Raw genomic sequence first — 16,726 nt, 5'->3', positions numbered from 1 at the left:
GAAAAAGTTTGGAGCTAAGAGGAAAGGATGGACTATCCGGGGATCCATCCCATAATCAGCCACCAAACCCAGACACTATTGCACATGCCAGCAAGATTTTGCTAAGGGACCCTGATATAGTGGCCTCTTGTGAGGCTATGCCAGTGCCTGGCAAACACAGAAGTGGATGCTCACAGTCAGCTATTGGATGGAACAGATGGCCCCAAATGGAGGAGCTATAGAAAGTATCCAAGGAGCTGAAGGGGTCTGCAACCCTATAGGTGCAACAACAATATGAACTAATCAGTACCCCCAGAGCTTGTGTCTCTAGGTGCATATGTAGCAGAAGATGGCCTATTTGGCCATCATTGGGAAGAGAGACCCCTTGTTCTTGCAAACTCTATAAGCTCCAGTACAGGGGAATGCCAGGGCCAAGAAGTGGGAGTGGGTATGTAGGGGAGCAGTGGTGGGGAGAGGATATAGGGAACTTTCAGGATAGCATTTGAAATGTAAATAAAGAAGGTATCTAATAAAAAACAAAAAAACAAGAAGTCTCAGAGTCATTATTTTGAGGAACTCGGGCATGGGTGGAAAGCCAAAGGTCACATAGTCCAGGACCCCATCCTGGGGAATGGTGCCATTCCCACTTAGGGTATACATCTCAACTATCCAACTCTAGATCATCCATCACAAAGATGTCCAGTAATGTGTCTCGTTAGATATTCTAGAGCCTACCTATCAAGTCTAGAGTCAAACGTAACCATCACACTAGGCTTTAAAGCTCAGTGAATATCTATTGAACTGAAGTAAATTGAGTTTTATAGACTCCAGAGTAACCGATGTCTCTTATAGTTGTGCTTTGGCAGCACTCATGAAATGAAATGATCTGACTAGGGGATGGTGGCTTAGTGGCAGAGAATGCACCTAGCATGTCTTATGTCCTGGGTCAACCCATGCTACTGTGCAGGGGAAAGAAGTGTTCTTTACTACATCAACATGAAAAAAAATCACTGTAATAAAATCATATGGTGGCAAAATGCCTTGATCGTCCTTGTGTAGGTAGTTATGATTTAAACAATGTTAGTGTTATTTTAAAATTAGTGAAAATATGATTTCAATTTAGCAAATGTTTAATTGTTCAAAATACACAGCAACTAAAAACAAAGCAGTGTATAAAAATTCAAGGAAAGCCAAATTAACTTCCTACACAGGATTAAGGCTTTGTTTGGGATTCTGCCCTTTCCCAGGAACAATTACATATATTGAGTGGATCCTTGCTGCTTACAGGCTTAATTCCCTTAAGGACTTAAACACTAGTGGCTTTAACACTTCTAGAACACAGAGTTGCTTGATTGCTTTTGTTTTTAAGAGGAAATCTCAGTTTGAAATTTTTGTTTTTTTCACTATTTCCAGTAGAGCCTTTGCTTGTACTTTCATGATTTGGCCTGGATGATCAAATAGAATTTTCTTGAAATACTGTCATGTATATGTTTCAAATCTTTATTAATATGTACAACCTACCAAAAGGTTCATGTGTAGGACCAACCAAAAGTATATGGTTCAGTTGTTTTGAGTCCAGGAGATAACTTGATTACTCTTCTATCAGAGGTAACAGTACTGATGAGAGGAACCAGCAAAATATGGGTGCTGGTGCTCAGTAGGCTTTGTATTTTTTATCTAGTCCAGAACCCCACCTTAGAGGATGGTGCCCGCCACATTTAGGGTAAGTCTTCCTCCCTAAATTCACCTTACAGTCATGCTCAGAGATTTGCCTCTTTAATGATTCTAAATTCAGATGTGGGGAGTATTGTGAGTGTGTTTTCGTGTGTATGTTGAATGAAGATGTATGGGGGTATGTCAAAGGTCAATGTTGAGTATCTTCCTCAATTGTTCTCTACCTTATATTTTTGAGACAAAGTCTGTGCCTTAATCTAGAGCTCGCTGACTTAGCTAGGCTGGCTAACCAGTGATTCTGGGGGATTCTCTTATCTCCATCTCTTCAGGATTAGAGGCAAACTCTGCCATACCCAGTTTCTATGTGGGTGCTAGGGACTGAACGCAAGTCTTCACGTTTATGTAGGAAGTCTTTTATTGATGAAACCATCTTCAAGGCTATCTTCTCCCTTCTTTTGGTGGCAGTTTTACAGATGATAACTCTATGGTTTGTACGGACATGAAACAAAAGACCTTGGGAAATAATCGATTAGTTTTACCTGTTAAGTGACGAGCATCACAAAAAGCATAATAACCAACAGCTCCAGCTTAAGGTATAAACTAGCAAATATGTTCATACCTATAGTCTCATGCACTCAACAAAATACAACATCAAAGATAAGCCAGGGCTGGACCATTCACATTAAAGACGTTGAATACATGTGAGCTTCTTTTCTCTTTCCTTTACCATCCAGTTCCAAAAAATGGAGAGGAAAAGGCTGATGAGCAGAATTGGTTTTTCTAAATTCATTGCTAAGTTAACTTAGCAATCATTAGTAATCATGCCAATGATTACTGGTTGGTTCATACATTTACATGTTGTGCAATGAACAACTTGGGGACAAATGAGGGCAAGCCAGGAAAAGCAGAGGGTACAGGGCCTTTGTCAATACTTTCCGAGAGTAAGGCTGAGCCCAGGGCTAAGTTATTGCAGTAATTGGAGCCATCTCCTACTTAAGACCAGCTTTGCTGAGAGGTATCTCATTCTCTGTATTCTCTTCTCTCCCATAACCTGTTCTTCTGCTCCCCTGTGTCTGGTGAGAGTCCCAGCTCCTATAGTACACACTACTTGGGAGCACACTACTGAGCAGGCACCAGAAAGGGAGGCCCATGTCCTCGTGCCCTAAAAACACATGTGGAAAATTCCATTTTGAATTCATTAACTTCTTGCAGAACAATATATCTTTAATGATTTCCAGTAGAAAAATTCTACAAAGAATTTAATGAAGGTCTACATGGGAAAGGGGGAGAAAGGCCAACACAATTGCTGGAAGCATTGCACAGGGCTTTTTGCACATTTTTTCATTTGTAATTTTATGAAAAAAAATTTAAATCTAAAATGAGAATGCTTTTGTTTCTAGTAAATGAGGTGGGTTTTTTTTCCAACTGAAATGAATTTATTATCAGAAAACAGTCTGCTCTTTCTTAGAAAAGGCAGAGTGTTCTATCCGGTGAGCAACCTGTTTTTCTCTTAAGGAAAGAGAACTTATTCCCATTTCATGCCTACAAGCAAAAGAACTTTTTGTTGTTCAGTACTGTTTCCTGCAGGCAGAGCCTCCTGATGTGGGAGCGATGGAAAGAGCTAGATCAACAACTCTCTGGCCAGAGGCTTGGTAGAATTCTGCTTGTCGAATTAGTCCCTGCTCTTCAGATGTATGAATCATTTTTTCTCCCCTCTGAGAGTGAATGGGAATCAAAAGAGAAGCTTTGGCTTCCTGAGAAATCCACAAATATTTCTCAGAATTTGTGAGCACGGAGAGCTTCAGCAAAACAGCCCCTTGGAAACTGGACAGTCTTCGGAACAGGCAATTAGCATTGTGTCCTCTCACATTGAATCTGCCTTCCAGAGACATCGACTTCACTCCTGCAAGAGCCAAGAGACCCCACAAGGAGCAACGCACCGAGAACACATGTGCTACTGTGTTCAGCCTGTTTTTCTATGAGCATGCATGTGGGACTAAAGGAAGAGGCTCATTCCTAGGAGACACAGAAGGCATAGTTTGTGTTTTCTAGTGCCAAAGCACACCAATGGATTAGGTGTTAGAATGGAAAATGAGCTCTCTCCATTTCCTGATTACTTTCACAGGCATTATTATCTTTAGCTTTCCTTTTATAAAATACACAGACACACACACACTTACGATTTTTTTTTGTTTTTGTTTTTAATATATCTTGTAATAACCTTTTCCTTTGTTTTGGTTTTCCCAAGAAAACTTGATGGCACAAATTATGTGGACCTCATTGCTGTGGGATCCAGGGTCGGACCAGACGTGGTGGGCAGATGGAGCCTGGCAAGGATAAAATTGGCTGACAAGCTGGTGACTACCAGGAAAACTATAACCCAGCAGAATCAAGATATCATGAGTTGTCATCAGGGAGTAAATCAGGCAATAACTCTCTTTTATATGGACACAGGCTAGGAATCACGCCCTCTGATCATAAACGTGGGATGGCAGCACACTGCGTTTTAGTTTCAAAACCACCAACTCCTACCTTCCAGTATAAACACTTCAGTGACTCAAGAAGAGGGTGGGTTCATTCTCTCCTCTGATGGCCTTATAAGAAACAAATGCTTGGGTTAACAGGGGAAACCCGAGAAAACAAAAGATGTATGCAATCAGTAGTAGATAACTCTACATCTTTCGTCAGCAACCATGGCAACCCCTGGGTTACAGGGATACATAAAATTTGAGACTGTCTCCTTCACTTCTTTGTAATTGAAAATGTCCTTTTGGGTGTGGCTCACCTTTCAGAGGTAGCATCCCAAAGCCGAAGACACAACCACGGGGAAGTTGATAATACTTGGTTCCTACCTGTCAGCTCTCAACCAACCCCTGAGCTTTGAAACTTACAGGTTTCTATATTTTGTTATTAAAATGTTTATTATTTTGATGGGAAAGAGAAGGTAACTGAACCTAAACTCATAGGGGGTGGAAGCCTGTAGAACTGTGATAGTTATAGGCTGACCCTCAGAGCATCTTTCAATGGTATACAGATTCTAAGGGGCTTCTGCTCACAATACTGTTTATTATGATATATCTATCAGACTCACCCATAATTGTCATCAGCAATCACTAAGAAGGTAATTAAACAATGCTGAAGTTGAATAAGATTGAATGATATGTCAATGGTTAGAAGGGTATAGGATCTTTATGTTCTGGATCAAATGCTATCTTTTTGAAATATTTAAATAAACATCTTTGTCTAAGCATTTTAACTATTACTAACATCTATGTAGAGTAGAAAATGAGTTTATCATTAGCATACCTAAGGAAGGATATTTTGGGGTTTTTTGTTTTGTTTTGTTTTGAGACAGTAACACACTGTGTAGCATAGGCTGGCCTCAAACTGAAAAGTCTCCTGTCTCACCTCTATGGTGCAACAATTACAGGAGATGTACTACCAGGCCCACATTTTCTAAGTATTAGTGATTGTACTAAGGTCTGAAATAATGGGTCGGTTCTGGGAAAAATGAGATTCATTGTTTATCCCCTTTGGAATTTAGAAGTTGCTTAAGAGGTTTATGGAATATAATCACAAGCTAAATGTAACCATGAATTAAGAAAAAAAAAGCTTATAAAACAGATGGATACTAAATTCTCCAAAGACTATAAAGTAATGAGCCAGTAGTTACTGAGCAGAAATAAACCGCAAGTGAGTTCAATGACAGTGATGGCTGAAATATCCATCACCCTGGAGTCTCTTTTCACTGAGGACTTGCTACCAGGATGACAATGGCCAGGGCCACTAAAACTATTTTCTAGGTATCACAGAAGACTTTGTATGTTGGAGGTAACACAAAGGTGGATGAGATTTGTTAGAACACAAGGAGTTTATGAGCCAGTAGATCATAGGACACAGTCATCTGGCAGCACGAGGCTCCAGAAGAAGGAGAAACTGATCACAGAGAACCCAGGCAAAAGAAAGCCTGCCTAAACATTCTGACTAAAGAGAAGAGAAACCCGAAGGAGAGATGCATGGAAAACAGGTGTCTTGGATGGGCCTTACAGGGTGGCGGAGTTTCTAACAAGAGAGGCGTTTCAGAGCAGTGGTAGAAACCTGTGAAGCTCAAACCCTTGGGAGGCATAGGTGGGCAGGGGGATCATGAGTTCCGTAACAGCTCATGTGACATGATGAGACTCAATGACACAAATTAATTTAGGCACCAAAGCTAATGTTTTTAGAACTTGAATTTGACATTTTGTTCCCAAGTCATAGGTAAACTTCAACTGCCAGTTATCTCGAGTCTGGACAAGGTCATTTAATCCCTCACATCCCCATCTTGCTCTCTCATTCACTGGCCTTCTTCATTTATATCATCTGACTGTGTCTGTAAAATCTGTGCTCAACAAGCTTATTATTAAAGACAGCCCTAACTGACACACACAAGAAGCCTATGTGGTACTTTCAATGGAACTTGAGAGTCAACTGAGACTTCATCAGGAGGGATCAAGACTACAGTGGTACTTTGGGCCATCATCTCTGGTGACACTGTGCATGAAGACTGAAGGAAAGACGAGTTTAAACAAGAAATCAGGACAGGTAACTACACAAACAGAAGATAAGCGTATAAGGAGAGCTTCAGTCATGGTCTGGAGACAACTGGAAGGTATGAACTCATAAACCATTCAGAGGAACACTTGACAGGTCACTAGACAATCTGTTCATTGAAGAGGTGGAAGCTATGATTTATCCATGCTATAATGTCACTAAGACAGAAACAAAAAACCAAGAAACAAAATTGATAAGAAAGAGGATACCTCCAATATTGGGCAGGAATCTCCAATGCATCTGGGACAGCTATATAGGACTATCTAGAGAAGTTGAGTTTTTCACCATTTGTCCTCCAACCACCCCACGTCATAGACAGGAAATATCTAAACGTGTTTGAGGACACGACATTCTGTCATACTTTGGGTGGGATGCTACTAGGGTCTAGAAGGTAGCTTCCTGGAGTGCTACCAAAACCTACAACACACACACACACACACACACACACACACACAAATAGGCTCCAACTCCAAGAAAGAATGTCCCTGGATAGTAACCATGCAGAGGCTGGGAAATATTCATCTAGGATCGATTTGAAACTCCAACGCTAGATTTTTCTTTTTTTTTTCATTTTTTTCTTTTCTTTCTTTCTTCCCTTCCTTCCTTCTTTCCTTCCTTCCTTCCTTCCTTCCTTCCTTCCTTCCTTCCTTCCTTTTCTTCTTTATTTCTTTCTTTCTTTTTTTTTTTTTTTTTTTACTTTTAGGTATAAATGGATAAACTTTCTTGACACATGATGGAGAAATGAACCACAGCAGAAATACAAGGAAACGAAAGAAAAGTACAAGATTGGGGGATGCCTAGAAGACATCCCTTCATGGGCACCGTGGATTTTATAAGTGAGGTAAAGTGAGAGTCTTTCAAATTCAAACTGCAATCTTTTATGACTATTCTCAAGTGCATAGATACCTAAGAAGAGAGACAAGGGTGAGAAAGGCATTCACAAAGCAGTTCAGTTATAAACACATGAAGGCTTAAACACTGAGAGCACATGCCCGTCTAGAGGTCAAAAAGAAGTCAAGAAAAATGGAGAAACTTAAGAACGAAGAGGGAACAGGGGGGATAGAGAAGGGCCAAAGTGAGTCGTGGGTCTACTGATACAAAGCCCTCTCCACAGTCCGACAGAATCGATGGACAGAACAGAATCGATGGATAGATGCATTGCAGTATAGATGTAGTTCCAGGGAAAAGACTAGTGGCCTCTCCTCGTGTTTGGAGATAATATTCTATGGGCAGCAAAACCTGTTTCTAGGGAAGCATCATCATAGTTTCCTAAAAATTAAATTAATATATTAAAGCAATCATCGGCAACTTCCATAGTTCTCTCTCACTGAAATCTTGTTATAACTCTGTTCCAGGGCCCTTGACAGGTGAAGAGATTCAGCTCCTTTTCTGTTTTTTTTAAAAAAAAAAAAATGGAGCTGAGCAGGTTCCTGCCTCTTTGGGCATGAGATGATGTTTACAGGAGGCAAGTAGAAAACTACTCAGCCATCTTCTGCTGGACTTGTTTGTTTGGTTGGTTGGTTGGTTTGGTTTGGTTTGGTTTGGCTTGGTTTGGTTTGGTTTGGTTTTTTGAGACAGGGTTTCTCTGCATAGCCCTGGCTGTCCTGGAACTCACTCTGTAGACCAGGCTGGCCTTGAACTCAGAAACCCACTGGACTTGCAAACTTTATATGCCCCAGTACAGGGGAACACGAGGGCCAAGAAGAAGGAGTGGGTGGGTAGGGGAGCTGGGAGTGGGTATAGGAGACTTTCAGGATAGCATTTGAAATGTAAATGAAGTAAATACCTAATAAAAAATTGGGAAAAAAGAAGAAAACTACTCAGCATTGCACCTGGTGCTGAGCAGGTTCTCCATTGGTGGGAGGCTGCTCTAAATAATATCTAAATCCTATTACTCTGAGATATTATTGAAAAAAGAAACTATCAGGGACCACAGCCCAAGACAACCTAGTGTAGCACATTAAACAAGAGAGCTGAAAACGGAAATTAATTCCTAGAACTGCAAACGGCCTTCAGAAGTCTTCGGGCCAAATTGCAATGACAGAAAAATTAGAGAAATAATTTTATAGGTCATTGTGGTTTGATTGTAAAGGCACTAAGAGATATATGTATATGTATATATATACACACACACACATATCAGAAGATAAAGGTAGAGTTGGAAACTTCCAGTTTGTAGTTGTGTATGTGTTAAGACACTAAGGTCATGTCACGGTGGTGGCAAGCAGACATCTAGTCTTAGCTTTCTATGGACATGTCTTCAGTGTATTCCCTGGACGTATGCATTCGTAAAGGAAATGTAGCTATACAACTCTCCGACAGTCCATGGACTATCGGACAAATCACCTGTGGACATGAACTAGTGGTTGTGAGGGATGCTTCTCCAGGCCATAGCCAGGACACTCACCTGTCCAGGAGCAGGTTAGGGGCAAACAAGAGCTTGCCCGGGTGTTCCATGGAGCGCCAGACGAGACCAATCATCAGAATCTCCAGCCAGGCACACTCGAGAAGGTGGACCTGGTCGTGGAGGTTCAAGTCCCCAAAGCCTGAAAACCAAGGAGAGCCTCATTTAGTTCCAAAAGAATGTAATCATCACTGGCCACGTGAACATGGCTTGGGATTTGAACTAGTGGGCGGTCGTTTTAGTAAATACAGCAAAGGAGTGGCTGAGTAGGAGATTAAAGCTTTTTTTAAACTATAAATGGCAATACAGTAGATGCCTAAGCATCACGAGGAAGAAGAAGATGGGTTAAATAGAAAAATACTTGCTTTATAGGAAAAGCAAGTATTTTTTTTTAAATCTAGCTGTCAGTGAATCTCCACTTGTCTTTAAAGATGTTTTGAATGCCGTATTATCAGATCTGCAAATATACACTAACTCAGACAAACCCAATTAACTGTCTATAAAATTTGCACTTAGTAAATAAATTCTACTCAGGCATATCTAATAACTTTACATAGCTATTATTTTTCATTTTTATTTCATTGAAAACACTTAAGTGCTATAAACTCAAATTATTTAACTAAGCAGAAACTAGGACACGGGTAGGACCAAAGTCCTTTGTCATTTCTTCACTTCAGTACTGAGCCATAAAATGTAAGACAAAGACTAATGAGATAGCATATGCAAATAAATCATCCGAGGATGAATCAGATGACTACAAGTAATGCCATAGTCACCCCCTGGAGCTTCACACTGATGTGTGTGCCCTTGTGTCCCAGTGGTTGATTAGGAGATTTAAGCTTTTCGTAACTGCTAATGACAGTAGATGCCTAAACATCATGAAGAGGAGGAGGAGGAGGAAGAGGAAGAGGAACAGAAGGAGGAAGATGAGGTGAATTTGGAAAGCAAGCAAGAAGAATGTGACGTAAAGGAGGGACAAGTTATTAAATCCCTCACTGTCCGTTGGAGGCTATGCTAAGTGCTTCCTATAGCCAGCTCTTTCCATCTTGATTCAACAACAACTTGACCAGCTAGGAACTGATGTTCCTGTTCCTCAGATATGTGGAGTTTGCGTGTCTTCTACGGGCAGATATTGCGATAGAATCTTCAGTGACTGTGCTTTTGACCAGCAAGTGACTTTTCTGCGCTTTGCTGAGGAAGTTTGGATCAGGTGACTAAATATGCCCAACCACAGAGATGCCAATGTGAGAGACTTATTAAGTAAGCAATGTTCTCCAAGTTTGCCACTTGCCAATCAGTGACCTGCTCTTTGCAAGGAGGCATCCCTCCACAGTCTTCCTTCCTCAGCCTTATCCTCAACTGTTTGTTCTCACTGATGCAGGAGAACAGCTGTGGAATCCTTTTGGGTTTTTGTTGTTGTTCACTCTCAGACATCATCATTTTCACTTGAACAGGCACACACTGCCTTCCTCTCCTCTCCATTCCTGTATTTGCACACAAAGCCAAGTCTATAACCCATTTCTGACTTCTTAATTAAGACTCATCTGTGCCATGTAGTTGCTTACAGAAATGGCTATTCTTGTGTGTTTATAGAAACCTACTCCATCACATAGGTATAGCCCACAAATATATACAGTTGTACTTACACTGGGCTTTTGGAGTGCCTCCACCTTTTGGCTGTTACTACTAAATCTGTCACACGCAATTTTTTGAACAAGTCTTTGGATGAATGGCTGCTTTTACTACCCTTGGACAACCATGGTTGTAAGCAACTGGCAAAGGTTTTCAGGAGGGGCATGTCCCATTATACACCCACAAGCAGACTCTCAAACCTCATCTGCTGTCTTTGATAGCATTCAGTGTGCCGTTTCTATTGTATAATTGTTTCCACATTTATATATTTATACACACATACAAACACACACTGATATACACATGACTTGTCCCAAAGGACAAGTTGTCAGTTCTTTTCCTATGATGTGGGCTCTGGGGATCCAACTCGGGTGGATAAACTTAGCTGTAAGCACCTGTACATTCTGAGCGACCTTGCTGGCCCAGTCATTTTCATTTTAAAGATGCCAGTAGAGGTGCAGAAGCATCACACTGACATGGTTTAACTTGCATTTCCTACTGTAAAGTATTTTCTCCATATTTTTCCACCAGTTATTTTGGTACTAGATACTCAAGTTTTGGTACTAGATATTCAAGTTAGGCAGCGTGTCTAAGTCCTGGTAGATTGTGTTTCTATTAGGGACCCAAAATATGATTTCTATTCAATCTTATTCTTAAAAAGTCCTAATTTATTATACTTTCTCCACAACCTCGCCAGCATCTGCTGTCACCTGAATTTTTAATCTTAGCCATTCTGACTGGTGTGAGATGGAATCTCAGGGTTGTTTTTCCACTACCTCACTGAGATATTCCAGGCGTCCATGACAGTGCAGCAGAGAGCATGTCTTTTGGCAAGAGCAGATTCCGTTGGTGTTGAAAGTTATCAAAAGCAGGCAGAATGTATCTGCTCTTAAGAAAAGACTTAGCGATTAGGCTGCAAGATCTGGTTTGAGGCCTGCCTGAAGGAAAGGGAGCAGGGATCTCTGGCAAGTCCAGATGTCTAGAGAGCACTGGGTGCAAAGTGGCCAGCCTTGCTTGGGAGAGACAAGACCTTGTCAGTTCTCTTTCTTGATCCCTAATCCTATAAACAGAACCTGAGCCCCAGAACATGAGTTAACCTCCCTCAGTGAAGTTTTAATTCCTTAGTAATCTCTTCAGTTGTTTGGATAAAGTTTCATAACACTAATGCAGTCTTACCAGTAAATTAAATTTACCCCCAGAAATGTTACTATTCAAAAGCAAGCTTTCTGTTTGTTTGTTTGTTTGTTTTGTTTTGTTTTGTTTTGTTGTTTTGGCTTGGTCTTTTGGTTTTTTGGGGGGTGTTTTTGTCTGTTTCATTGGTTGTTTTTTTTTTTTTTTTTGGTTTTGTTGTTGTTGTTTTGGATTGGTCTGTTGGTTTCTTGGGGTTGTTTTTGTCTGTTTCCTTGGTTGGTTTATTTGTTTGGGGGGGTTGTTTGTTTGTTTTGCTTGTTTCTTGCTTCTTGGGATATTTACTTTTTGGTGTTTATACAAAAAAAAAAAAATGTCCTTGTGTGTTATTGTCAGCCCTGATCAAACTTAGGATGAAGTATTCAAAAATTCCCACAGGTTTGGGCTGAACATGTCCCCATACTTGTTCAGAACTGCAATGAGCCAATCAACTTTGGAAGACCAAATGCCAGGTTCCTGGTGGTGACTTTACATTTAAACACGGTCATATTCTTTAACTCTGACCTCAAATGGGATCACTACTCAGACTTGGCAGTCACAATGATCTTCAGGAGTCAAAGAAGTTCCCCACAACCACATTTAAATAGGGTGATTATGAGTATGTCTGTTAGTAATACTTTACAGTCAGAGGCCAGCAGGATTGCTGGGGTTTTCTGCGAAATGTAGGCATCTTTAATTCAGTTTGATTATAGTCTCCAGCTGAGCACATTGCCTGCAGACAAGGGTTATTATACCTGGTGCAAAGTGTTATCTGCAAGCTCCTTAGACAGGGTTGGGAGGAGCTTGCCAGACAGACTGTCAATTAGCCTTCTCAGTGAATGTGAGGACTGTCAAGGGAGGCTATTCCATGGAGCTTTTGCTTCCAACATACTGGTCTTAATATTATTTTATCCACCCAGGAGCTAAATGCATTTCTGATGCAAGACAAATAACCATGAGTATTTTTAGCTCACAGGTAATGATTATATATATATATATATATATATATATATATATATATATATATTATTTATACATATTTTATTACTTATATATTATGAATTATATGTTATATGATGTTATATGTAATATGTTACATGTTACTATTACATATTAATTATAAATATATGCAGCCAACGATTTATAACCATCATGTTTCAATTCCTTGCTTCATTTCCCTTAAGAACACGAAGATTTTCTATTAAGTAGATCTGCTAGAAAGCATTGACTAAGCAGATCTCTTGTCTTCTGAAGGCTTCAAAGCATCAATAATGGGAAGTTAAGTTGCACATCTTTATGGGATAGGAGTGAAGGCATCCAGAACAGAGGTCCACATAGGTAACACGGTGGGCATTGATTTGTTCTCTGTTCCTGAGAATCCACAGCACTAGAATATGGGACTGGAGAGATGGGTCAGAGGTTAAAGCACTTGTCATGGAAGTATGGATGCTAGAGTCCAGATCTCCAGGACTCATAGAAATGGCAGGTGACGTGGTAGCCTGCCAATAATTCCAGCACATACAAGGCAGGGGCAGGAATATCCTGAGCAAACTAAATTGGTAGCTAGGTTAGCTGAATTGGCAAGCTCCAAGTTCATGTGAGAGACCCAATATACCATATAGACATATACACACACATACGTGTGTATACGTGTGTGTGTGTGTGTGTGTGTGTGTGTGTGTGTGTGTGTGTGTATGGAGAGAGGAAGAAAGACAGACAGTCAGAGCAATCAAGAAGACATCCTACGTTAACCTCCCTCTGGCCTACATATGCACATGCCCATGTGTTCATACTTAACTGCACATAAATGTGCCCATTCACATGTGAACACACAAACACATGTACACATATGATATGCACATATACACACATTCATGTAAAGGTAGTATGAATAGTTTTTTGAGACACAACTAAAACAACACTCAGAATTTTCATTTTATGAAATAAAAGCAAAGGTAAAGATAATATTGGCATTTTCCCAAGCTTAGGGAATGTCGGTTGATATTCACAGGCCTAGCAATAAAATCATCAAAGATGTGATACACCCGAAACAAACAGAGATATCCCAAGACATCTATCCCCACCCTGAACGAGCTATGCTGTAGCTAATGGCTTGGTGGAAGCCTCTGCCCTGGGAAGATGCTATCTATATAAAAGTCAGATTATTTTCCCAGACCAGTTACTATAGTTTGAACCTAAAATGTCCTTTAAAGGCCACATGCCAAAAGTTTAGTTGACAGAAATGGTCTTTGGGAAAGTAATTGAATAATGAACTCTGACTACATGAATAGATTGGATGCTGTTGGTCTCTAAGCTAATGGACTATTGGTAATGGACGGAGAAGTCTATGCAGTAAAGACATTCCCCCACTCCAATCTCCCAACATCCTGATATTCTGTCTTACCTCAGACCCACAACAGAGCCAGCCAAGCATGGAAACCCTGAAACTATGAGCCAAGATAAATCCCTCTTCATATTAATTTTCTTAGGTCTTTTGTCACACTGACCTGATTACACATCAAGTAAAGGCGTCCCTGATTCTGTCCTCCACTCAACAGTGACTGTTTGCCTCCAGGGTACTTTTCCCTTATTCCCTTACCTTTGACTGCAAAAAAGGAGTGCAGATGGAAGGTTGGTTCAGTCAGTAAGGGCTTGCTTGGCAAGCATAAGGAACAGAGTTCAATCTCTAGACCCTTTGTAAATATGCCAAGTGTGGTTGCATTTCCTTGTAAGCCCAGCACTGAGGAGGCCAAGACAGGAGGGCCCCTAGGTCTCCTTGGCTACCTCGTCTGCTTAATTGGTAAGCTCCAGATCAATAAGATACTATCTCAGAGAAGGTAGGTGGCGTTCCTGAGGATGGCATTCAAGATTGTCCACCAGACTCCATAGGCACATATGCACACATACCTGAAAACACACACACACACACACACACACACACACACACACACACATGAACACACTCTTGTATTAAAATATTTACAACATTTCCAAACCCCTTCCTTGAGCCTCAGAAGATCTGAAACCTTCCGCTCCACTTGGGCTGCAACACACTGCTCTAGAAGTTGCTCAATTTGCCTTGGCATAAAATGAAACTCTTGATGTCTTGCTTTCTCTTGCTGGCTATGGGCAGGTTCTTAGAAATGATGTCAAAATGTACAAAGAACCTCAGGTAAAATGACTAAATGGCCTATCTTCAAGGTAGCTCCACACTGTCATGGAAAAATGATGAATTCAAAGTGGCTTTTTCAGGAGAGACATGAGGAAAACTAAGGGACTGTATTTCTTGATTTCATGGGATAGAAACTATGGAGACTGAAAAAAAAAAACCCTGAAACACTATGTGGGATGGGCACCATTTACTTTTCTCATTGCCAGGACCACACTGGACAGAAGCAACATGAGGAAGGTAAGGTTTATGTTGTCTTACGCTTTCTTGAAGTTGTAATCTATCATGATGGAGAAGGCATAGCAGGGTGTGTGGTGGCAGAGGTATGTAGCTGGGCCTCTCCTCACATCATATGGCACGGTGTGTAGTGGCAGACGTATGTAGATGGGTATCTCCTCACGGGAGAACAGAAAGCAGACAGCTCCCATTGGAAGGGGATCAATCTACAGCCCTCATGGCCTGCCATGAATGGCTGACATTAACCAGAATAACCCAATCTCAAATGTAATCATTTGAGGGAACAGAGAAGTGATACAGTCGTTTAACACACTCGCTACTCTTGCAGAGGACCAGAAATTGATACTCAACACACCTACATTAAGCATCTTAGAACTACATGCAACTGTAACTCCAGCAGATCTAGCCCCCTCCTCTGACCTCCTCAGGCTTCCAACATGCAATGTGAACACATGTGCACACACCCACAGAAAGATGCAGACATGTAAACATACACATAAATAAAAATCAATCTTTTTAAAACCTTCATCGTTTGGATTTAGATGTAAAAGATCCCCCTCCCCCATACTACTGTGCATTTAAACACCGGATGCCCAGATGACGGCACTGTTTTGTGATGCTGTGGAACACTGAGACATGGAACCTACCCAGCAAAACCAGGTTGCTGAAGTCTACTTTGAATGTGATGCCACTTCTGCTAGTTCTCTAGTTCTTTGCTTCCCGACCAATAAAGATAGGACAAGTGTGCATCAAGGTACCAATGCCTCATGCTAAGCTGTTCTAGCCTCTCCAGCCACCATACCCACACCTTCCCTGCCAGAATGTACTAATGTCCCCTCAACTGTTCACTTAGATAATTCTCTTTCTCGGTGAATAGTTTCTGTCAAGTACCCTGTCACAGTGAGGAGACAAACTCACGAGCATCCATGGGATACGATCTGCAGAGATGCAGAACAAACACAGGATGAGCAGAAGAGTAGCTTTTCTAGGGACAGGAGCTGTCTACAAAACCAGAAGCCAGGTGGCTGGATTCCCCGGCTACTAGCTTCCTCACTGACCTTCAAATGGATTAATCATGTTCTCAGGGATGCGGCTATGATGTTCTCTGAAATGCCAGCTATGAAACTGCCTGATACATTTCCTCTGCCTTGCAAGACTTTTTCAGGGAAGAAGAAATGAATAGAAATCATGAAAGCTGCAGATTGGATGCATTCTCCTAGACTGGACTTTCTAGAAGTAGGTTATGCAACAGAGACGTCAGAGAAACCTGAGATCAAGTGGAATCTTCACAGTCTATATTTTATAAGTTTAATCTAGAAAACAGGGAGTTACTGCCATACCATAGTCCATGGTCCCCATGGTATAGTTGAATACAACCTTCTTTCACTTAAAAAATATCATCAAATGTCCTCTTATACATAATGACATGGGAGCCTATTGGAGCTGTGAATTCCGTTCTGTAACATTTTATATTGCCTAAGCCATAGTATAATTTATTGAAAAATTAATCTTTAAGAAACAAGTTTGGGCAGCATAAATAATAGAAAGACAACACTCACGTGGAAACTGAACAACAGTCTACTCAGTGATTCCTTGGTCAAGGATGAAATAAAGAAAGTAATTAAAGACTTTTAGAGTTTACTGAAAATGAAGCCACAACATACCCAAACTTATGGGACACAATGAAGGCAGTCCTAAGAGGAAAACTCATACCCCTGAGTGCCTCCAAAAACAAACTAGAGAGAGCATATACTAGCAGCTTGACAGCACACAATACATTCTATGAAGCCACAATTACTCTGATACCTAAACCACACAAAGATCCAACAAAGAAAGAGAACTTCAGACCAATTTCCCTTATGAATATTGATGCA

The 16,726-nt window shown here is 40.8% G+C and overlaps 1 protein-coding gene across 6 annotated transcripts in view; it reads right to left on the bottom strand.

Moving 5' to 3' along the window:
- The window catches only part of Esr1 (estrogen receptor 1), a 356,422-nt gene that overhangs the window by 56,955 nt on the left and 282,741 nt on the right, over nt 1-16,726 (bottom strand). For all 6 annotated transcript variants that reach the window (XM_021220986.2, XM_021220984.2, XM_029533029.1 and 3 more), the window contains one exon: nt 8,651-8,789. In XM_021220986.2, the coding sequence (XP_021076645.1) occupies nt 8,651-8,789 (139 nt within the window). The remainder of the gene's footprint in view (nt 1-8,650; nt 8,790-16,726) is intronic.

This window comes from Mus pahari, chromosome 21 (genome assembly GCF_900095145.1).
Source record: "Mus pahari chromosome 21, PAHARI_EIJ_v1.1, whole genome shotgun sequence".
Taxonomy (NCBI): Eukaryota; Metazoa; Chordata; class Mammalia; order Rodentia; family Muridae; genus Mus; species Mus pahari.
The sequence above is the reverse complement of the archived record's forward strand: the minus strand, read 5'-3'. Positions and strand labels throughout refer to the sequence as shown.